The 24,173-nt window shown below is 51.2% G+C and overlaps 1 protein-coding gene across 18 annotated transcripts in view; it reads left to right on the top strand.

Moving 5' to 3' along the window:
- The window catches only part of Pax5 (paired box 5), a 186,351-nt gene that overhangs the window by 140,818 nt on the left and 21,360 nt on the right, over nucleotides 1-24,173 (top strand). For all 18 annotated transcript variants that reach the window (XR_015619979.1, XM_087550503.1, XM_087550502.1 and 15 more), the window contains one exon: nucleotides 4,398-4,499. Coding sequence is in view for 17 of the 18 variants with exons in the window: in XM_087550503.1 (XP_087406629.1) it covers nucleotides 4,398-4,499 (102 nt within the window). In the remaining variant the exon portion in view is untranslated. The remainder of the gene's footprint in view (nucleotides 1-4,397; nucleotides 4,500-24,173) is intronic.

The raw sequence follows: 24,173 nt of genomic DNA, 5'->3' as shown, positions 1-24,173 counted from the left end.
TGTGTGTGTGTGTGTGTGTGTCTGTCTGTCTGTCTGTCTGTCTCTCTCTCTCTCTCTCTCTCTCTCTCTCTGCTGTGTCACCAGCTCACCTGGTCTTGTTGCTTAACTCGTCAACCCACCCTCCCAGTTGCCAGCCACCCTTCTCACTCACTGTTCCCCATGATCCCACCACCTCTCACTATCTGTAGAGGCCCGGGCTATGGCTCAAAGCCAGGCTCTCTCTCCTACTGGATGTGTTGCTGTGGACAGGTTATGTATCTGCTCTTTCCTTCAGTTTCCTCTCATGGAGTCGTCAGGACGATATGTTGAGAGTGTCTCTGTAATGACTATTTTGTCAGTAAAATTTCATAACCTTAGCGTTGTCCATTCCCCCCTGGGGTGTTTCCATTGCTCTGGGATGGTAGACGGGGAAGCCTTTGGAGGAAGCAACCATCAGAAAGACTAGAAAGGCCGTGGGAGGAGCAGGCTCCTGTGGGTGACGTGACCTAGGGGTTGAACTGAATGCAGAATGGGTAGGACGGAAAGAAGGCTGCTTGAAAGGGGCACGGCCTGCGCAAAGGTGGGGGGTAGGGACTGGTAGGAGTGGATGAAGCTGGGAGAGCACAGATTAAGGAGGCCTCCGAAAACCAAGCAGGAGTCTCTTAACTTACAAGGTGGCGGAAGGTACTCAGCCTTTAAAAATGGAAACTTCCGGACATCTCTCCACTAGTTGACTGCTCCTCCAACTCTTTCACTGGCTGAAGTGCTTTTCCTAGGATTTTCCGGATCCAAGGCAAACCCAGCTAATTGTAATCTGGTTGCCATTTTCCCACATCCCACGCTTACCCCTCTTGTCTTATTGTATCGGTTGAAACTTTCAGGATAATTTTCCACGATAATATGGGTAATAAATTCCCCTGTCACATTCCTGACTTTGATAGGAATTTCCCTGTGTTTAAACAATGGAGTATAAATATAATACTGACCACTTTAAAATCAGTGTAAGATTGGAGTGTTCTTCGAGTCTTGTTTACCGACATGTAAGGATGAGTCTTGAATGGTGGCTGATGTCTTTTCCACCTCTTTTGTACAGCCAGGCGGGTTTCCTTCCTTCTTATGGTGATGGGCAGCTCTCGCAAATGGTTTGGTATTGAACCATCCTCACCTACCTAGACTCAAACTCATCTGGTCATAGCCCACCATTGCTCCCCCAGCATCACTCAGCCAGCGCAGTTGTGGACATATACAACCATTGTTAATATCAGCAGGAACGAAAGAAGTTGGTACCACATTAATGAATCGTGAGACAAACCTTTAATTCTTAATTTCTCTCCTCTGTCAGTTAAGTACTTACATCAGAGTTTTGTTGGTGGAATGAATTAGACAGACTCTCTTGGTTTATAGACTGGACTATTTAATAACCTAAGAATGTATCTTTTGGAGATTTAAAACAACTTACCCAAATAAGAACAAATAAAAACTCGCTCATGAAGCTAAGTGGGCAAGGCGCTTATTTTTTTTAATAAAGACATTTGTTCTGCTTCTCCCATGATTATTAGGCTGTTGGTATTTTCTAGCTGCTCTTGTGTTAATTGGGGTAATTTATGTTTTCCCGGAAAACTGAACCTTTTGTTGAGAACTTCCTATTTATAATGTGCAGTGTATATTCTTCTTTATAAATATTATTTCTTCTATGATTTCAGTCATATCGTGCCTCATTCTGTATCTTGATAATTCTATGGGGTTTGTTTTAAATCTTGTTGGGTCTGGCTGTTTTATTGGCCTTTTCAGAGGAGCCTGGGCATGCTCAGAGTGGTTTGACTGTAGACTCCCTGGTCCTTTCAAACAAGGACTCTTCCTGCTGTGCCTGCCTCTGTTTGCCGTCCACTTATTGATTCCTTCCTCCTCCTTTCCCCAAGTTGCTTTTATTGCTTTTCCTCCTGCCCTTCTGAGTTGAGTGCTTTGCCAAGGTTCCGATTTTCTGAACCTTTGCTTGAAGGATCAAGATTGTAAAGTGTGTGTACCAACAGTAAAAACTGTTGACCAAACAAGGCCCAAAGGGCAGACACTTGTTGAAGAATGAGCTGGCTCTGGGAGGCAGAAGTCCAGGAGTCTGAGCCCAGCCTCACTCAGACTTGCTGAGCTTCCATAGACACCCCTGAGCACACCCTACTGCCTGCCCTGTGGCTTCCCCACAGCACCGCCCGTCTTCCCAGCAGAGAGGTGCAGCACCCCCAATTTGGTCTTGAACTCCAGAAAAATATGTTCACCATAAATTCTGTGTGGCTGAATTTCCTTCTGGAAGACAGAGAGTCATGGGGACAGAGTCCCGGCAGAGAGAGGGACTTCAGGCCTCATGGTCAGAAGTTCAGACAGTCCCAAAGCAAGGTGTGAACAGATTGGCTAACCCTGTAGACTTTGTCCCTGGCTCACCTGGGACATCTCACTTTCCTATAAGAAAGGGATCCTATCAATACTTTAGCTCCTAAGGCTGAGGAATAGAGGAATTAACCCTTTCAGAATCCGTGGCAGGAGCCTTGAGTTTCCTAATTTCTTTGCAAGGGTTCATTGCTTGCAGTTGTCATCATGAGGTGGGACCCTGGGACCCCGGACCGGGCTGGAGGTGTTCCCGGATGGGTGGAGATGCTCCCTTGATTGATGGAAATGTTCCCTGCTTGGTGGAGATACTCCCACAATTCCTGAGAAAGCCCTTCACTGAAGTAGCCCTTGACTTTGACTATCTCACACACCAGCTTCTGACGTATCAGGCCCCGTGCTGTCTCCATGGTACCCACTCCACTCCCAAGACATCATCCCAGCTCTCCTTCATCCACAACCCCAGTCACTGATGCTGTAAAGAAGACTGGGGATGAACGAACCCTGGGCTGGTGTAGGCACTGGGCTGAGGCACCTGCTCTGCCACAGTGCAAGAGGGACCCACGCCAGTTGTCCCCCTTCCTCCTCCAGGTCCGTTTTCCATCTGCAAAATGGTGAGAATATTCACCATGAAGAGACTCTTGAATCTCGTTGTGAACGGATGTGGAGGGGACTGCACGGGCTTCTCCAATGAAGTGGCTTCTCTCATTAAAATCCATTAGCACTGTGCCCTCTGACCTTGGGGTACAAAGACTGAGGTAGAGCTTCCACATTGCAGAGACGTAAGCCTTACCAGGGCAAACCTCTTCCACCCACCCCCAGGCCTGCAGGCTTGAGTTTCCTGTTTCATCTTGCCCTTCCCTGAGAGGATTGCTTAGGTGCAATTCGTGCTGAGGATGAGAGACTTCCAGAGCTAATCCTGGGGCGTCGACTTAACTCCATCATCTCGTGTAAACACATCTGAGCCAAGGTGCCCAGCCAAAGCCAGGGAGGTGATAGGCATGGGAGAGAGAAGGCTCCTTTCTGGGACTGTCTGAAGTTTTGGAGAGTTGGCAGACTTGGGGGTAGGGTAGCCTCAGACAGACTTGTAAAGTGGGGTAGCCTCTAGAAGGCACTAGAAGGGACATTGACTCAGCACTCTTCTTGTGTTGATGCCCAAACGAAGTGAAAGACTCTTAGTGGATTCTCACATCTCTAGCAGGGCCATGGTGATGGACATGAGACAATCCTGCCCTCTAGGAGCTGGGGTCTGCAGGGAGCTTGACTCTCTCTCCACTTGAGGGCCAGGGCCTTCACCTCCATGTGCCAGCAGCAGGGCAGTGTTGGTGTTGGGAAAAGCACACTGCATGTTCACTGAATAAACCCACAGCCCTGGGTCTTTGGAGGGGAAGTGCAGTACAGGCCAGATGTGGAGCCGGGTATCTGAGGTGCTCCCACCACGGGCTGTTGGGAATGGGGGAGGGAGATGTGCGAGCCTGTCTTTGAAAAGCAGTGGTTAGAGGCTTTCTATAGCGGGAAGAGGGTAGGCTGAGAACCAATCAGAAGGAACAGAGTGGATGGAGGTGGACACTTGAGGAGTACACAGCCTGGTGTGTGCACTGCCATTGTCCCAGCTCCCCGAGGGGTTCTGATTTCTCAGAGATGGACCACAGTTTTAGCTTCGTCGACCTTGCCAAGTAGAGCCAGGGTAGCTAGTGTGTGCATGCATGTGCATGTGCAAGTGTGCTTGTGTGCCTGTTTGGGTTTGTGTGTGTATACATGTGCATGTGCCTATTCATGTGTGTGCACTTGTGTATTTGTGTGTGTGTGCATGTGCATATTTGTGGTTGTATGTGTGTGTGAGTGTGTGTGTGTGTGTGTGTGTGTGTGTGTGTGTGTGTGCATGTGTGTATGTTTCTTTGGGTGTAGTGTATGACATGGGCAGTAGGGCATGCTGGTGTTCAGAGTTGGGAAGAGACAAATGTGCAGTCTGCCCGGGAGCTATGACTGAACAGCAGGCTGCAAGGATGCTCACCCTGTCTTCTGTTGCTTTGATTCTTCAGGCCGAGACTTGGCAAGCACGACCCTTCCGGGGTACCCTCCGCACGTGCCCCCCGCTGGACAGGGCAGCTACTCTGCACCGACGCTGACAGGGATGGTGCCTGGTGAGTTTGCACGGTTGGCGTCTCCACAGCAGGCAGCAGACAGGGTTGCAGTGGGAGGGCACCTCCGCCCCAAAACAGCCCGGGTGACCTCAGTGCTTCTGAGAAGCCGACCTGAATAAGTCATCAAAGGTTGGCCCAGCCTCTTCTGTAGCTGGGTCTGCAGTGGGGCCAGGAGAGCAGTGGCTGTCCTGGGGAGGACATCAGGGAGTAGGTCTTTGTCTGACACTTAAGTCCCTTGTCAGTCACTCTGGGTGCCAGAACCCAGAGGGTGTTCCCTTAAACTCCTTTACTCCCCAATCTGTGGCACACGAACCACGCAGAGCCAGCCCCCCTCCCAGCTGGTCATGATGGCCTCATCCCGTAAGCTGTGGCACCGTGTATTTTTACGACATGTGGGTTGTTGATGGACTTTGTCATTTGAGGCTACACTGAACACGAAGAAAACCTGTCTCTCTACCAGTGCTGGAGGCAGTTCTCACACCGAGAACAGAGATCACCATTCCTTAAGGGACCATCTCTGTCCCCCATCCTGTGGACCAAGGGGCTCATCCCTGCCAAATGGAGCAGAGCTCCCTCAGTTCTTCCTTGGGGCTGATGTGTGCCTGAATGGCCGATTTGTAAACCTTTGAGGGTTCTTGATGGGGACTTGAATGAGCTTGAGTTTAACATAAGTATCCTGCAGGTATATAAGGCTTGTGTGTGTGAGAGAGGGGGTGGTTGGGCCTCATGTCATAACAAGCAGGTGAGGGTAGAGGCAAATGGAGTTCCCCACACTGCACACCCTGGCGCAGAATGCCAAGGAGCCCAGGATTCAAAATTCCACTTTGGCCTGGTTGTGTGCACAGTGTATTTAACAAGGTAGGAGGATGGAGCATATTTCATTTAACGGTTTGTTAGCTTGATTTATGCCTTTTAAATATGAGACATATGGGAAATGGCCTCTGTGAGCACTCTTGTCCTGGGCCTTGCCAACACCAGGGAGGCCTGCCAGGTTGCACCGCGAGAGCTTTGCCTTTTCCACAGCAAGTATAGACCTGTGGCAGATGCCAGAGAAATACGGCACACAGGCTGAGGTGATGGGGCCACCCACACACACCTGGGCTTGTCATCCCCAAACCTTTAGCAGTTGGGGTCGCAGACCACAGGGGAGAGCGGCCCCTCACATTTACCTAGCACTTTGTAACAAGTAAACCCCTTTCTCTGTGCTTATAGAGAAGAACTCTGTTGGATGGGTTAGCTCGAGGGTATAACCCCCATTTCTCTAAATGGCTGGGACCTAAAGGGGTTAGTGGACTGCAGGAAGCTGTTAATGAGGGTGGTCCAGCATGAGGTGCTGTGCTACCTATGGGCTCTCTACAACTCTGGCTTTTCAGAAGGGACTTGCAATAGTAGCCCTGAGTCCTGGTCCCAGTTAGAACTTGTGAAGGTGAGACCACCTTGGTGGCCCTCCCAGAAAACTTCCCCTTCTCCAGAGACCAAGCTCAGAAGCTGAACTTTTCCTGGCTTATCCAAACAGTGACCCTTGACCCTGGCCATTCCCCCAGTCCTGGCTACCAGGCCCCACAGACAAATAGCTATGGGCCTGGAAGAGGCCCCCGCTGGATGGTGGGTGCTTCTCATGCAGTAATACAGATGGCAGCAGGAATCGTGGGACCGTGCAAGGGCACAATCTCCCAAGTCTCCTGCCATGGTCACATGGTCCTGGGACCCAGTCCTCCAGCACAGAGGAACGGCACCCAAGGAAGGAAACAAGAATTATGGTTGGGGAGCCTGCCCCCTAAGAGCCCTAAACTCCTCTCTCTCTCTCTCTCTCTCTCTCTCCCTCCCTCCCTCCCTCCCTCCCTCCCTCTCTCCCTCTCTCCCTCTCTCTCTTCCTCCCTCCTCCCCTCCCTATTTCCTGCCCCTTCTCTTCCTTCTGCCGTCTCTGAGCTTTCTCTTCTCCCACACCATGGACAGGACCATGGACGGCACGGCACTTAATGCTTTAGTCCTTGTGCCTCAGTGTCCTATTCCCTGTCACGTCCTGATTCTACATTGTCTCCAAACCTGTTTCTTGGATGACCTGTGCCCTTTGCCTTTCAGCAGAGCAATGGTCTGGCCCCACCCAACCCCGCCCCATGTCTTGCCAAGGTCTGCCCTAGCTTGCTTTGTGGGTTCCCCTCCCAGCTCTCACTGTCCTGAATCGATCACTGATCTCTCAGGGACTTTTCTTCCACACCCTGGACCACATCCCACCTTGATCTGCTGAAATCCAGCTCCACTCTTCAGGTCTAAGCACAAACACTAGGCGCCTTCCAGGATGGTCCCAACGGCGGCTAGCGTTTTCTGTCCTGTCAGCCACGTGGTGCACAAGGCTCTCACTGGAACCCTGTCAGTTGTGGGTGCCGTCATAGCACCAAGCTGGTTCTAGGTACTTTCTGTGGGTGTCAGCTAGGGGACAGAGGCTGGAGAAAACAGATAGGCCTGCGTTTTAATTTCCTGTGACAAACAGAAGACAACCCCAAATGCAGTGCTCAGAATAACAACTGAAGCATTCTCTCTGGTTTCTGTAACAAGTCTGAAATCGGTATCACTGGGCCAAAATGCTGGCACTGGCCCTGTTTACTCCTGGGCAAACCCTGGGAAGTGGCTGCCTCTCTCCTCGTCCAGCTTCACCCAGCTGTACCACTCCAAGGCCAAGTGACTCCATCACCCTTCCCTTCACTCATGTAAGGGCACCCGAGCCTTTGGGCCCGGGTGGGTTATCAAGGTCATTCGTAGATGAACTTGATCACATCTGCCAACGAGTCTTGGCATCACAGTCTCCACCCCGGGATCCTCACATGCCGGGTTCTAGGGACCACGCCGTGGCTCTGCTGTGGTTTGTCCGAGGGCTTTGATCTTGCATCTGTTCAGATTTCTGCTGCTTAACCTCTCTGGTTTCTAAGCCCGTGAGGTATTTACTTGATGGGGTCCAGTTTTCACAGCCATGGAGGGCCTGTTGGTATGTTCTGAGAAAACAGTTGACAAGACTCCGGGGGGAGCTGTTATCTGCTCTGAGGTGGCCACACTGGGATGGATGGTTTCGCAGCGTAAATCGGTCTCCCATACTCGCTGTGGGCCTGCGGTACAATCTGCAGGGAAGTAGAAACCCCATGGTTCTTTGCCTCCATGGGCTTTACGAAACGCTTGGCTGTCACTGTTTCCCACGTACAGTGGAAACTTCCATTTATAGCATTGGCTTTCAGTGGAAACTTCCATTTATAGCATTGGCTTTCAGGATACCCCGAGGAGGGACTGTCTCCAAGGCACACTGGAGCAGTTGTACTCTGGGGTGTGTGGGAGAAAAGGTGGGGGCGGGCCTAACGAGTTCTGCATTGAGTGGCAGTTTGTTGGCCTGTCCTGCTTCCTGGCCTTGATGTTGCTGAGGTACTGTCTACCCTTCCTGCCCCAGGGCATCCTCACGTCTGCGGGAACATGGCATCTAGCTCCTCTGAGGGGTTTGCTATTCCCTTTCGGCAGCCCTTTGCAGATCAGTTTTCCTGGAGAAAGCAAGGCTCACGTATTCTATCAGCTAAGGGTGGAGACAGATTTCAGTTTTTATTTCCATCAAGGTCTCAGCAAATGCCAGAAGTTTTGCACCAAAGATTCCACCGTGTCTTGATCGGTGAGTTAGCACCAGATGCCTGCCTGGAGATATTTGTGCAACCTAACAAATATTGACATGGCATTTGGAACTCTTAAACACCAGGGCCTGCAGGGGAGGGAGTTCCCTGCCCTTTGGCTTCAGTGAATCTGAAAACAAGGAGCGCATCTTTGAGAATCACTCAAGGGAGTGGGGACTCCCTCCCCGGGCGCTTGCTTAGCTCCTGCTTTGGAGATTTCAGAAGAAGTACCAGAGGGCTAACCTGTCCTCATCTCCCCTGCGCTGCAGCAGATGCAGATGCTGAGAGAATAATGCATGTTAGAGCAGTGTGCACCAAGGAGTGTGGCTGGTCCCCATGGTCCTATGATTCCTGCGGTCCTAGGCGCTCTAATAGTCACTAGTAGTCAAGGACTGGAAGACATTATCTAAATGCCTTGCAATTAAGGTGCCCAGTGAAATGACAGTTTTCAGTCTCTTGAGAGGTGGTAGGAGAGACAGAAGGAGCTTTTGGAACCAGAAGGGAAGTCTGATGCAAGCTGCAAGTGTGGGTGGGGCAGGAGCCAGGCCTGCTCCTCTGACATCAGCCCCTGTGGCTTTCTCAGCCCCTCTCTGCCAGCCTGGCTGGCTCATTCACACCTTTCTGTTCCTCTACCCAGACAAGTCTTCTCCAGTAACCTAAGTGTATTACCTTCCTGTTGTACCTATAACAAATTGCCATAACTCGGGGACCTAGAAGAATAGAAATGTTTTCTCTTCCAGTTCTTGGAGTCTGAAGCCCCAAACAGTCTAACTGGGTTCAAGCCAGGGTTGAGTTCCTTCTGGACACTGGCACTCGGCAGGAAGGCATGTTATTTCGTTCTCCAGCTCATGGATGCTTCAGGCTTCCTTTGGCTCGTGGCCCCATTGCTCCATTTCTAAAGTTGCTGGGCCACACCACATGCTCCTGCCATCTTCTCCCTGAGTTCTGCTAGCAAGGCGAAAGGGGCAGGGCTAGACTCTGCCAGAATATGGCCAAGACTCCTGTCAAGTTCATACTCATAGAAGTAAAATACATTCTGCGTGGGTGACACAGGTGGGATACTTTATTCCCATGCTGTGAAGAGACCCTTCCCCACAATTAGACTGGAATCCAGTGAACTGGACCAGTTTAGTAAAGGCCCGCAGAAGCCAGGACTTGGAGGAGACTCAAGCATCGAGCTTCCCTCGGCCGGCCCTCTGGGTGCTTCCCTACAGAGTGAATGGCATTCACCTGCTGTCTGCCTTCAACCCCGGCCCCACCAGCTTTCTCACTGAGGTCTCATCGGGGCTTCTGCTGGACCTCTGGCTGGGCTGGATCTGGGCCCCAACACACACCTGTTGCTTGTTTCTGACTCTTTGCTGCCCTCTAGTGGCTGCTAATCATTCTGCCATGCAAGGAATGGAGGACCGGACCCAAACTCAAACAGGATGAAGCCACAGGTGGTCCACCCCTGTTCACTAAGCACTCTTCAGACATTTCCTGAGAAACCTCAAGTGCTGGTTTGGGGTCCAGTGTGGCATTTCAGACCCAGTTGCTGCCTCCAGGGAGTTCACAGTCTAGTTTGGGAGACAGATTTTAAAAAAACAAACAAAAATCCCATGTTTTATGTTAAAAGTTATGGATGGCACTGAGAAGATGATTCAGTCAGTAAAATACTTGTTGTGCAAGCATGGGGACCGGAGTTAAATCCTCTGATCCCATATTTTATAAAAATCCAGGCATGGTGGCACACACATTTGTCATTCCAGCTGGCCCCCTTGCTTATTTGGGTGAGCCCTAGGTCAGTGAGAGGCCATCAAGACAACAAGACAGACAGTGCCTCCTGAGAGGTGACCCTGAGGTTGTCCCATGGCCTCCACGACATGCACCCATATGAATGTGCATTCCACGATAGACAGACAGACAGACAAGACAAGACAATAGAGTGACTAGGTTGTAATGGCCTTGTAGAGCTACAGTCAAGATTTGCTTTAGAAGGGGTGGAAGCATTTGGGTGGGGGAGATCTGCACTCTAGACACATAAGGAGCAGGTTGAGCCTGATGTGTTCAAGGCCCTCCCCTGCTGAGTGAGAAGTTGGAGCGCGGGCTTGGTACAGAGAGGAGCTTAGGAGGCACATGGAGCTCTAGGGAGAGTAGATGGTCTTGTCGGACATTGGGCCTTCAGCTTCTCGGTCCTGATGATCAATCTAGATCCTGATGAGAGAGAGATTAGACTCAAATCCATTACTGAGGAGGGAGGCCATCCCTAGACCCTGGCCCCACAGTATAGAACAGCTTGACTCAAGGCAGTCCTTCTGTGAATGCCTCCCTGAACCACTGCTGGCCAAAATGTCAGCCAAGAGGGCCAATGGCAACTCTCTCTGTGGTTATCAGAGTCTGGCCTAGGAGCAAATGAGGAACAGCAGACACAGGCCTGGCTTACCAGGGCATGGGGTGAGATAGAAGAAGCTGCAGTCAAAGGAGTCGGGCCAGGCAACCCCACCACCTCTCTCCTGCCCTCGCTCCCTGGCCGTTCATGCTGGAGAGCCCAGAGCACACACCAGCCTGTGTCCACTGGACATCAGCGGTTTGCCCGCTTAAAACGGAGGACCCACATTCTCTTCTGCTCAACTCCCTCCCACCTTTTTTATATTATCTATGTATATTAGCCCCTGACAGACTGAAGATCCTACAGGTAGCCTACCCTGGGGTGTCCCACAAGACTGTAAACAGGAGTGCAGGATCCAGACGGGCCCTGTGCCAAAGGTTTATTCCCCTGCCGTGGCTTTACAAGAGTCTGATGCTAGAAGAAAAATGTGCTTTGCCCCTGAAATTCAAAAAGGAAACTGGCAGGCGAGTATTAATAAACATTATGGGAAATGTCTGCACATTGCAACATTAACTTTTATTAACTGTTACATTTAATGCTCATAAAAATTTCATCACACTTGAAAACAATTTTAGGCTAGATTGTCTCACTCTGTGAAAGTTCCCAAAGTCCGCACAGTAATTGCGAAGACATCACAGCTCATCATAGCGGACATCACTCACGGTCACGTGGCCCCGATGGCAGGCAAGCATCTAGATGGGAGCTTTTGGTAATTTTAGAGCAGAAATTAATAATGTGCTGTAAGGTGGAAAGGGGCCTTCACAGGATGGTACCTGTGACCCTGGGGACAAGGGGTTTGAGAAAGCCCCTCTTTCCCATTGCACCCCAACGACCACAATGAATAAAGGCAAGGTCTTCAATAATGGGGCGTCAGCAGCCCCCACCTCCTTCCTTCAGTTTACTGAGTATCTACATAGGCACGTCATTTAGGGCCTACAGAGGAACAGGTGTGGTGTCACATAAGCCCAGGGGCTCTGGGAACACAGGACAGGATTTAGCCTGCCCAGGGGGCTGCCAGGCATAGAGGAGGGGGGCAGGTGCTTCTACAGAAGGTTGTAAAGATGGGGAGCACATCGCTGTCGTATTCAAAGGTGGGGAAGTAAAAACCCAGTCGAAGCCTTCAGAGGCATCCGTGCTGCTCTCCCTAAGCATGGGAGGGGCCCAGCAAGACAGTGAGGGAAGTGGGGGTGTCCGTGTGTGAGCAAACGAGGGGCCAGCACGTGGCGGTACACGGAAAGGGCCGGAGCCATGTCTGCACTCAGGTCTCTCTTTAGCTTGCTGGATCCACAGTCCCACCGCGTTTCTAAGACTTTGTCCTCTGTCAGCTAGAGCGGCCACCACACCTGACACTTCCTTCCAGAGCCCAGAGCCTACAGGAGCAGTGGGAGTTGGTAGGGCTTAACTTTTGCCCTCCAGGGAAAAAGTGTTCTTAAATGACGCCAGACTTCCATGTTCCTACCACCACCCGCTAACCTTCATGGCGTTGACCGTCTAGGGAGGTGATGCCCATTTGTCACTCAGGTGCTACTGAACGCACCTTGCTGGAGTGGAATGACAGCCTGTGTGGACCTACCCCCACCGGCAACCTGGGAGCATCCAGGCTGAGCAAGGTCTAGAATTCCTATCTCAGGTTCACCCAGCCTTGGTGCCCCTGGAGACTAAGAGGGCATGAAGTCTGTTCGATAGACACTGGTCCCAGGAGAAGAATGTGGCTTTCCTGGTGTTCCTCTGATGCTTCAGACAGCCTTCCTGATCCACAGTTCCTTCCTGGCCAGGGAAAGACCTTGCCGCTGGGAGGCTGGGGAACTGCATTTCAGATTCTGGGATATTCCCTCCTCTCTCCCTGTCCATATGCCAACCCTGAGTCTGCTTTAGGCTAACTGACACATACTTTCTCAGGGTACCTATTTGTTATATAGGTCCTCAATTCCCCCTGCATGCACCCCAGGCAGGGCCTTGCCAGTCCATGGTCAGCTCAACCCCAGGCCCCTGCTTCCGGGGTGAGCCCCAGCCTGGATCTTTCTTTGGAAGAGGGACTATGCCCAGCCCCAACACACAGTAGATGCTCGCCGGATCTAGATAGAACTTAGGTGGATAACATACTCCCATTCCCTCACTTATCTTATTAGCCAGGATGGAGCCCAGGCTCAGGGTCGCTGGGCTGGTCCTTCAACACTTGCTCTCTGGAAGACACGGAAACAATGGCCCTTGTTACCCTCTGTTTGAGCTATTTATTTTTTTCACTTTTCCCTCCTTCTCCTCCCGGGGGACTTGCCTCTCCCTCACCCCTCATGTCTTCCCTTTCAGTTGACTGTCACTCTCAGTGTCGGACGCCTCCCGGGGCTTGGACGGCAGGGTGACAGGCAAGAGGAGCCCAACCAGGCCAGGGAGGCTGGAAATATAGTCATTAATGGGATCCAGGAAGCCCAGATGTCCTCCCCGAGAGTGGGTAATTTGTTTTTAATGAAAAACCATGCGGTGACCCTGAACAAATGAATTTTCTTTATAAGGAGTCTATGTGCGGAGTCACAAATAAAGGTCTTACAGGGAGACTTAAAGCCAGGCTTGAAAGGACGCAAGGAAGAAGCGAGAGGCAAGAAAGAGCACGAGAGAGAAATGGAGGCTTTTAAAATGGCAACTGTCTCCTTATATTCTTTTGTCTAAAGAACATCCAGCCCAGACACGCTTTGGAAACTGTCCTGCCAGACCAGTGTACAGGACAGTGGGGACCATCTTGAGACTTCTTTTATGACTTCCCATTTGTACAGAATTTTACCGTTTCCAAACCTCCCAGCATGGTTGTTGGCCCCAGTTGACAGAGATGAAAACTGAGACTCAGGGAAATAAAAATAGAATCACACAGCAAGTGGGGAGGGCAAGGGAAGGATTTCACCCACGTGGAGTTTGACTCCCAATCACACTGTGTTCCTATCTGGAAGTGGCTTTCTCTGTGAGGCAGCAGAGAAGCTCTGTGGTCTGGGCTGACCTGGGAGATGTGTCCTGTCTGTGTGGAGGGCCAGGACTGAGCCAAATGCATTTAAACTTGGGGAATGTCCCACTTTTCCAAGAACACGTTGGCTAAGGATTCATACAGAGAAAGCACCTGAGAATGAGCTACTGGGGTCGGTGAGGCAAAAAGCCAAAAACCAAAACCAAAAAACTGGTCAATGCAAAGAATCCTGTGTCTTCCTTCCACAACTCAAGGGGCCCACCACATAGCAAGCCTCTGCAAGTCTGTCAGGGAAGGGCAGCTGGGTAGGCATTGTCTCAAGAGAGGCCCAGCTCTGGGCCCTGTTCTTGGTGGGAAGTCCACCCTGTTGGAGAAGCATGACTGGGGGTTGAAGCAGGCCTGGGTTGGAGAGTGCAGATGGAGTCCATTCTAATGCACACTTCTCAGGGGCCAGAGGAACCGTCGTGCAGCCTACGATAACTTCACCCACCATTGTGGACAGAGAGGCCTGGACTGCCCAGCTAAGAATTGGAGAGACTGGGGTTGGGGATTTAGCTCAGTGGTAGAGCGCTTGCCTAGGAAGCGCAAGGCCCTGGGTTCGATCCCCAGCTCCGGAAAAAAGAAAAAAAAAAAGAAAAAAAAAAAAAAAAAAAAAAAAAGAATTGGAGAGACTGTGGGCAGAGTCACAGGAGGTTTAAGGAAGAGCCAGCTTGCCTTCATGTCCCCATCGCCTCAGCCCTTCCTGCAGACCTCAGTGGCTCTGATCACTGGATATAGACTCTGGCCCTTCCAGGCCAGCAGAGTGGAGCATAGCACCTGAGGCACTGGGGGTCCCTTGTTTCCTCCAGCTCTGCTTTTTACCTGGAGTCAGGTAGCCGGACAGAATGCAGTGATTGTGTTCTTTCCCTGAGTTCAGTACCGTCTGGAAGTGATAACCCAACCAGAAAATCAGACGAACAGAAAGCTCAGACCAGGACCCACAGCCTGAAGCCTCCATTTGAGTTGGGCCTTTGCCTCCAGGCACTGTCTGGGTCCTTGCTTCCCTATCTACCAGAAGCGGACCTTCCCCACAGCAGGCTTCCTGTAAGTGAGTCTTCCTGTCAGTTGCTCTGTACGATAACTTCACCCCCCATAGTGTATAGAGAGGCCTGTAACTGACCAACCTCCAAGGTGGATTTGAGCCACATCAGGCTGGCCCGAAATCCCAATCACAGAATGGGGGGGACTGTGAACATCTCATGTAGTGCTGGGCACGTGACCACCCTGCCCTCGTGAGGCAACCTCACTGCCTTGATGTCCAGCCCCACTCCTGGAATGGCCACACCCCTCCCCACTGCAGCTGGGAACTGAGAACCCCCAAGACAGTGCCTCTCTGGATGCATCCCAGATGATCCTTCCAGAAACACACTTCCAACCAAAAGGATCACTAGAACAACAGTGGACAATTGCAAACCCCAGGCAAGGTTGCCAGCTGGAACTGGAACTGACTTTGCTTCATTGCAATGAGCCAGCTGGGTGGGGTCCTTGTTTGTGAGCCATGTTCTGGCTGTCTCCCTTCATACGCACTCTCCTTCCCTCCTTCCTTCCTTCCTTCCTTCCTCCCTTCCTCCCTTCCTCCCTTCATTCATTCACTCATTCATCATCAGATCATAGGCTCTTCCACATTGCTGAGCCCAGCTCACAGTGCGGACACAGACCAAATGACCCTGAAGCTTGAACCTTCTTTGAAGAGAAGTACCCATGTTTCCTGTTCAGAATGGAGGGAAGCCAACTTGAACATGGTGTTTAGGAGTGGTTTTGTTGGAATGGTAGCCCCAGGAGGCAAAGAAGACACAAAGAGGGCCAGGTCTGAGGAACACAGCAGCTGGAGGCTTGCCTGCCCACAGGATCTATGCCTGACTGGTGACCAGCTCCAGTCCTATTCATCCTAGACCTCCCTGGAAGGGCTCCAAGAGAAGCCTGGCCTCTGGAAATCTCAGTCCTGAAGCAGGGACTGACCTATGTGTACAAACAGGGGACTTGGTATTTAGGAGCAGGGAGGAGCAGGGAGGAACCCTGAATGGCTGCCTGCTTTAGAAATTTCTATGCATTTGTAATAACAAAATTACCATAATTTGCTCGTTAACGCAGCTAGATCAGTCAAGCATTGTTCCTTCGCAGGCGGGCTGGGAGGTGTGCGCCTCTCTGCACACTCCACACACCCCAGCCAGCCTGCCAGCCCGTTGGAGCGCTAGAAATTAGCATGCAAATGGTCCTAATTCGGTGGGCGAGCTGTCAGGCAGGCCTCTCCGGCCTCGTCTCTGTGAAGGCCCTGACAGCCTAGCTCTGGAACCGGCCCACCCTCCTTGCTCCAGCCAGGAGGAGCTCTGAGGGGCACCTCCAGACTGACAGCTTGGCGGCCTCCCTCCCTCCGCTAGCGCCATCAGGCCTGGCGGCAGACTCCCCGGGGAGCAAGCCGGGCCTGCCACCACGCTGGCCCAAGGCAGTCTGGCGGGTGGGCTGCGGGGGAGGCTGGCCCATGCTCAGGCCCACAAGTCCTGGTTGGCTTGGAGATACAGGGCAGTGTAAGAAGGAGAGGTGTCCCCCGACTCAGGCTCCAGTCCTAGCCAATGGGCTCCAAGTGACCCCACGGGACCCTGGTCTACCTTCTCTTTCTGCGTGCCTCTGCAGGATGGTTATTCAACTCCTGACTCCAGGATTCCCTGGCTTTCAGGGAGCTGGGCTTCCACGGAGCTGTCACCACCCTCTCCTCAGTAGCGCCACCTGTCGGTTCTCCTTGGGAGGGAGTGAAGGGCCCACTTTGAAGAAGCAACGAAATTAACTGAGACCTTCCGTGCACTGACCCCCCTCAGCCCCAGCCTTTCACTGTCCATCTGGAGGTGGAGTGGGTTCGATCCCATTTCAGAGAGGATAGAGCTGGGGCATGCTTCCCCCTTGTGACTTGCAGTACTACAATGGAGTCCTGTAGTCTCACAGAGCCCTTTTTGGAGGCAGGGCCTGACTCTGTTGCCCAGGTTAGCCTTGAACTCCTGAACATTTCTATTTCCGTGTTTTGTGCTGCCGAGGGTGGAACACAAGCACTCAGTCAAGGAGCCACACTGAAGAGCAATGATAGATGACCCTATACGTGGCATGTGACCCACAGCCTGTTCCGGTTTCCCTGGGGTGTTCTCAGGCTGTCTCTTAAGACCCTGTTCCTGGGGCTGGGGATTTAGCTCAGTGGTAGAGCGCTTACCTAGGAAGCGCAAGGCCCTGGGTTCGGTCCCCAGCTCCGAAAAAAAAAAAAAAAGACCCTGTTCCTTCTCCTGTGCAGACAGAACCTCTTGCCAGGACTCAGAGTTTGGTGAGTGGAAAGCAGGTTAGCTCTTAGTCCCAATGACCCTCCCTACCTGTCATCTGGCTGTTCTTATTCAGTAAGCAACACAGTTATCTAGGTCGGAAAATAGTGTCAGATCCCCTGGGACTGGAGTTACAGACAGTTGTGATATGCTCTGTGAGTGCTGGGAACCGAATCTGGTCCTCTGGAAAAGCAGCCAGTGCTCATAACGGCTGAGCCATGTCCCTAGTCCTTACAGGGCCTTTCATACCTTCAGATAAGTGAAGAGGTAAGAGAGATCTTAAGAAACACAAAGCCCTGGCTTCTCCTGGCTCTCTGGGGGGAGGGGCTGGCAGTGGGGGTGGGGGCTACGGGTTCTGAGGCTGGACTCCTGCTGCCTCCCACGCCTGCTTCATGCTCAGCATAAAGCCCAGCACAAGGCATGTAAGTGTAGAAATAGAAACGTTTAACTCACCAAGACAGTGCGTGGCCACCAGGATGTCCCCAGAGAAGCATCTCTCGTCCCTTCCCACCTATTCTGGATGTTTGGGGGATAGGAGGAGGATATGGGAAGAAACTAGTGGAACCTTGGACACTGTATCAACCTCTCATATCATGCCAACCACAGGACCCCTGGCACTATGGCAGCATCTCAAGGGCACTTCTGTTTCCACCCTGAAACCCACTGGGAACTTCTGAAAGTCTCTGCATGAGTTGGCACGGAGGCTTGCCAACTTAATTTCTGTTGGAGAGAGGATTGCAGAGCTCCCCTTAGTGGACAAGAGAGATGCCTCACTCCATACACCACACACATACACACACACACACATACACACACACACACACACACACACACACACACACACACACACACCTGCCTTGGTTTTCTCAGACTTCACATCTATTCTCTGCCAGAACCCTCACCACATCTTGTCTTGCACTGCTCTTGTCATAGGCTCAATGAGAGGGTAGGGCTGGCCATGCACAGTCAAGACTAAACCCAGCAGCCCAGCATCACACTTGGTCTTAGATTTAGCCAGTGACCCTCTGCTTGCATGGCATGTGGCTGACCCTTCCTTTGTGAGACTTGCTGTGGTCATGGTGTCTCTTCACAGCAATAGAACCCTAACGAAGACAGATGCTGGCTGGCAGAAACTTGCCGCTCAGATCAGGCTGGCCTCAAACTCACAGAGAGCTGCCTGTCTCCGCCTCCCAGGTGCTGTCATCACAGGTGTGCATGTTACTCCCAGCTGCCAGGCCACTTAACAGCAGCTGCAGGGACCCCAAGACAAGTCACATTCTCCTTGAAGAGCAAGTGTCAGTCCTTCTCCTCCTCAGCGCTGTCTATTCCATCCATGCCTGTGTGTCTTCCTCGAAGGGTGAAGCACACGGTGTGCTATTTCTTCTCTGACTTTACTGTGTGGTTGTTTTCCCCAAGGGTAAGCGCTGAGAGAGCGTGACCGCAGGCTGATCTGCTCAGGCCTGTGGATCCGTGTGTAACTCAGTCACCCTCTCTCTGTGTGACTGCAACAGGAGCAATGGTGAAATGGTGACCGCGTGTAATGCCTGGCCTCAAGCGGGGCACCTGTCAGGTCTCCAGCACACCTGGGCATCTTCTACGCTGGCTTTGTTCTCCTCTCCTGGAAACATGTCCCATCATTTCCCCTTGGTCACCAAGCTGTCTCTCCTTCCCTTCCCCCTTGGCTGTCTACCCACAAAGCTGCCTTAGACAAGTCTGTGTGGTGGCCACAGAGGATGTATAGGTAAGTGTCAGTAAAAGAATAGGTTTCAAGCAGGCAAAATGGCCTCAGAGGGTCAAGGCCCTGCTGCCAAGACTGGAAACCATATGGCAGGAGGAGAAAACCAACTCCCAGAAGTTGTCCTCCAACTTCAACATGTGCACAAATACATACATACATACATACATACATACATACATACATAGATTTTTTTTTTGGTTCTTTTTTTTTTTTTTTCGGAGCTGGGGACTGAACCCAGGGCCTTGCGCTTCCTAGGCAAGTGCTCTACCACTGAGCTAAATCCTCAACCCCCATAGATCTTTTGTTTAAGTGATTCCAACAACTGTTTGAAGCAAGCATGTATTTATTTTATGTGTATGAGTATACTGACGCTGTCTTCAGACACACCAGAAGGGGGCATCAGATCTCATTACAAATGGTTGTGATCCACCGTGTGGTTGCTGGGAATTGAACTCAGGACCTCTGGAAGATCAGTCAGTGCTCTTAACCGCTGAGCCATCTCTCTAGCCCAGATCAATGTTTTTTAAAAGTATTTAAAAGAAGAAAGGTTTCCCTTAGGAAAGCCAGCTTTAAGGTAAACCTGCTCACTGTATTCCTGGGGGTAACTCAGACCCAGGCATGGGAAGGGCTTGATTTAATGAGTTTTTGGGGTGAAGACAGGACCATGCCAGGTTCCTGCATATGATCTAGCCAGGGAGTGGTACAAATTCAGCTGCCTTTGCAGTGTTTATGCCTTACCAAACACTCTGGAGAATAGCGTCCCCAGATGCCTGGAGGCCTCCTACTGCAGCAGGCCCATCTTGGTGGCTAGCCTCCAGAGGACAGCCTTCTCAGAGACTGGCTTCTGAGGAACCCATTTCAGACACTTAGGCCTCAGAGGATGCTGGGAAACTGCCGTGTTGACTGTGCAGCTTGCTAATACAGAAATCTATGCCTCCAACAACTCTCTGCTGGAGGCCAGTCCTGCCCCTCAGAGGACCAGCATCACTAGTTTTTAAACTCACTGGATAGATCTCTACAGCTGGGTCCACTCAGGTTCAAATAACTTAGACTTCTGGGTTGTTGATTTATTTTGTCGTCATTGTTGTTGTTGTTTTAAGACAGTGTTTTACTATGTAGCTCTACCTGGTGTGGAACTCACAGAGACCCACCTCCCTCTGCCTCCAGAGTGCTGGGATTAAAGGCCTCGGATCACTCGGTCTGGGGTGTCTACTGTAGTCTGACGTTTCAGGGCTCCGTGGTTGAGTCTGCAGCCTATACAGAGCACCCATGCTTGAGCCCCGCCCCACCACGATCCCAGGTTCTGCATCTGCTCCCGCCCTGTGGGATTTCTATAGGGGGATCTGGATTGTTGACACAGTGAGGACAGAGCAGTGGGCAGTGGGAAGCAGTGTGTCCCTCTACCTCCTTTGAGAAAGGAAACTCCAAAGGACTATTCAGGGATGTAACACTAGGGGGGGGAGGAGTTGTGCCTCTGAGAGGCCAGCATGGGATGGTCAGGCAGCACTGGGGTACCTCTTCTTGCAAGGAAGGAACCAGGAAAACAGCTGAAGAGCTCTGAATGCTCTGATCTCCGACTTCTTCCTTAATCCCGACTCTGAGGGAAGAAATAAGCCTTCCCCAACCCCACCCCCCAGTCCCCCGAGCCCTAGCTTGTGTCTAGCACCTGTCTCAGCATGAGGGTCCCCAACCACCTCAGAGGAAGGTAATTTATGTGTGTACAGCCCGCTCCTGCAGACTGTGAGCTCTCCGTGGGCAGGAACCGTATCTGATTCATCTCTACCTCCCCACCTCCACCCCTGCATGCTGGGGGCAGGAAAGGTGTGCAAAATTGAGTGCGTTCCTCGGGGTGCAGTGGGGCTCTGGGCTTCGGAGTTCCCAGCCCACAGTGAAGCCACCGCGGCAGTAGTAATTGCAGAGGTAAATCTTGTCTGGTCTCCTCGCAAACACTTGGGGAGGCATTCCATAAATATGTCAGCCGCAGCATTAAAATTTGATGGCAGGCAGTGCGGACTTCCCAGCGAGGTACGGAGGTACGACACCTTCACCTCCATCTCATTAGTCAGCCTGGGATGCTCAGGCCTGGGGAAAGCCAGCAGAGGGGCCTGCAAGCTCCGCCCCACGGCTGCTCTGACGGACAGGACCGGCCAAGGCCACAGGAAGGTGCGTTTGCTTTGGGCTGGCACCGGACAGGTGTCAGGCTGAATGGAATCCCTATAGGCCCTGGGAATGTGCCACTGGAGGGTCTCTAACTTGGATTAGCCTGGGACAGCATTTTGAGATCGGGAACTGGTGACAGGGACCAGGGACAAGATTTTACAGTTAGCCTAGAGGATATTGTCTATTTTTAAACAAACAAACAAACAAACAAACAAACAAAACGGAGAATACATTGAAGGGCTGGGAATTAGAGTATCAGTAGGCAAGCAAAGAGTCCAGGCCCAGGGACTATATCTCATCTTGCTTCTACCTGTGGGAAACCTAGGCTAAGATCATCTGAAAGGGACAAGCTGGAAGAGACACGTGATCAGGAGCCCTGGTTCTTAGTTTGAGGCCTTCCTTTATGCTCAAGTATTTTAGACACGTGTTAAAATGTGAGAAATGTATCTGAGGTTTCTCTGAGGCAGGGTTTCTCTGTGTAGCCCTGGTTGTCCCAGAACTCTCTCTGTAGACCAGGCTAGCCTTGAACTCACAGAGATCCACCTGCCTCTGCCTCCTGAGTGCTGGGATTAACGGTATAAACTACTATCACCCAGCCTGAAATACATCTTAATGTTATATTTTGTTAATTCTTTGAAACTTTCATACAAAGTATTTTGATCACTTTTACCCATTTCCCTCCTAACTCCTCCCAGATCCACCCTCTACTCCTTACTCCTTCCCAACTTCATGCCGCCGCCTTCTTCTTCTTCTTCTTCTTCTTCTTCTTCTTCTTCTTCTTCTTCTTCTTCTTCTTCTTCTTCTTCTTCTTCTTCTTCCTCCTCCTCCTCCTCCTCCTCCTCCTCCTCCTCCTCCTCCCCCTCCTCCTCCCCCTCCTCCTTCTTCTTCCTCTTCCTCCTCCTCCTCCTCCCCCTCCTCCTCCTCCTTCTTCTTCCTCCTTCTTCTCTTTCTCCTCCTTCCCCTCCTCCTCCTTGTTTTTAATAACCCACTAAGTACAATTTGTATTTTTCATGGGTATGAGGCCATTTCCACCAGAGGCCACACCCTCAAAGAAAATTGTCTCTTCTCCTTCCAGAGCCATCAGTTATCCATAGCTCCCTAGTAGAACTGGGGGTTCCTAAGCCTCACCCTACTTCATGCTGGAATGCCAACAGGCTTGATCCTGTAGGGGTCTCTCGAAGGCAGCCACATCTGCTGTGAGTCCATGGCTTCAGGGGGTCCTGTCATGTCCAGAGACACCATTTTGCTCCAGCCCTCCTGACCTCTGGCTCTCACAATCTTTCTGTCCCCTCTTCTGTCACTAAAAGGAGGGAGGGAGTGTGGTATAGAGGCCTCATTTGTGGCTGAGCAGTCCACAGACACTCATTTTCCATACTTTGGCCAGTTGTGAGTTTTTTGTTTATTTAACCATCTAAAATAAAAATTTTAACACAAAGAATAAAAATCCCCAACGTGTTTGCTTTCCAGGCAGTCACACAAAGCCTTGAATTTAATATCATCTATCCCCTACACTTGTGTCACCCTTTCTAATCCACAATGAACCTTCAAGTGTTCCAATATCATTTGGCCCCATGAATGCTGGGATAACAACACTGAGGGTCAGCCCCTCAGGTTCAGAGTGTCAGTGACTTCTCCAAGGCCATTTAAGTGCCAGTGGGCCTTGGCCAAGTCCGATGACAGCCTCCCAGTGATTAGCACAGGGAGGCAGCCACTGCTTTCTGACACTGCTCAGAAGACCAGACACACCTTTCCATCATTAGTCTGTGAGCTCGGAGGTGCCCCTGCTCCCAGGTCTGCCAGACTGGGTCCAAAGTCAGCAGCTGCTGTATACAGTGTTGAAAAAGAGCAAGGGTGTGGCCCGCTGTTTGCCATGTGTGTACACCACCTTGGATTCCCTACGGAAAAAACAAAATAAATGTCTGAGCAGGCTACTCACCTAGAAAAGAGGAGCTTATTCTAGTTCAGTAGTTATGGAGATACGGTTTCAAGAACGGACAGTCTTGCTGGTCTGGGCCTGTGGAAGGGTTGGCCCATGTGTGGCAGAGGGGAAGGGACCAGCCATCCACTCTCAGAGAATTAAAACCTCCCACCAGCCCACCCGTGAAAGACTCACAGCCCCTCTCAGGAGTACCAGCCTGCATACCAAACCTTCTAACACATGAGTCTTTAGGGGAGGCACCCAACCTCCTGCTGAGCTGACCTCTTGACTGGGGGAGACAGGGCTCCTCCGCCATCTTTGATGCATCAGGATGTTGTGTGGGCTGGTATTGGACAGTGAGAGTCTAATAAGAAAGCAGATTAAACACTGGGCCAGAGCTGTTCAAAATGGGCCACAGCACCATAACCAATGGTCTCAAATGGAGATGCCCAGTGGGACAAGCCTGTCAAAAGAGGGGGAGGGGGAGCCTTGGGGACAATGGCCCTGCATTGCTTGGTTTGTGGCTAATGCACATTTGTGCCTTTAGTAGACCTCTTCCTCGGTCTGTGTCACAGTCAATAGGACTGTGCAGCTCAAGGCTCCATTCTTGCATCTATCCGATGGACTACCACTGGGGAGAGCTTGGGAGAGCCTGGGAGAGCTAGGGAGAGCCTGGGAGAGCCTGGGTGAGGCGCACTCGGCCTAGGGTGGAGTTGCCATAAGGCAGGGATGAGTTCCTGAAGAATCTGAAGGTTCTTAGATGTAGACATAGGAAGCAGAACACAGCAGGAGGCCAGGAAGGGCACATGACTGCGTTTGGCTGGCCAGAACCAGTGCTCGGGCTGGCCCTCGCCTGGGTCTCCAGCCACATGGGTAACAGAGGAGAGTCGCATTGTGCATTCTCTCCTCACACCCACCCTCTGTCTTGGTTTTTCTCTCCCCTCGGCATTTCTGAAGGAAGGCCTGAGTTGGTAGGGGAAGAGGTTTTTCCCAGCAGTGGATCGATGTGCTCAGTGCAGGGCTGTCCAGGTTGACAGGCTGACCTTCCCTGAGCTCCGGTTTTTGCCTCCCTATTGGGAGCCCAGGAAGGTCTTGCTATGGAGAGGGAGGGCAAGCATCTTGGCCTGTGTAGGGCCAAGCTGGAAGCTGGATGCAGGGAAGAGGGAAAAGAGAAGCCTCCTGGCTGTCATTTGCTACCTTCACAGAGAGAAAACTGAGGCTTGGTATAATAATAATAATAATAATAATAATTATTATTATTATTATTATTATTATTATGATTATTATTATTATTTTTATCATTATCTTTTTAATGGTTACTCAGAGAAACTTTGACAGAGCCCTGTCAATATACACACACGCAGAGATATGTACACATAGGTATACACATACATACCTATATATATGTTGCTTATATTGCTGTATATTCACACAGGCATATGGGTATATGTTTATAGCCTGTCTATATGTTATATGCATATTAAACAGCATAACAATGCATAGGCTGTGTCTGTGTCATGTCCTCATTTTGATCACTGTGGTCACAGACAGTTCCGCA

Source organism: Rattus norvegicus, chromosome 5 (assembly GCF_021556685.1).
Source record: "Rattus norvegicus strain SHRSP/BbbUtx chromosome 5, alternate assembly SHRSP_T2T, whole genome shotgun sequence".
NCBI lineage: Eukaryota > Metazoa > Chordata > Mammalia > Rodentia > Muridae > Rattus > Rattus norvegicus.
The sequence above is the reverse complement of the archived record's forward strand: the minus strand, read 5'-3'. Positions and strand labels throughout refer to the sequence as shown.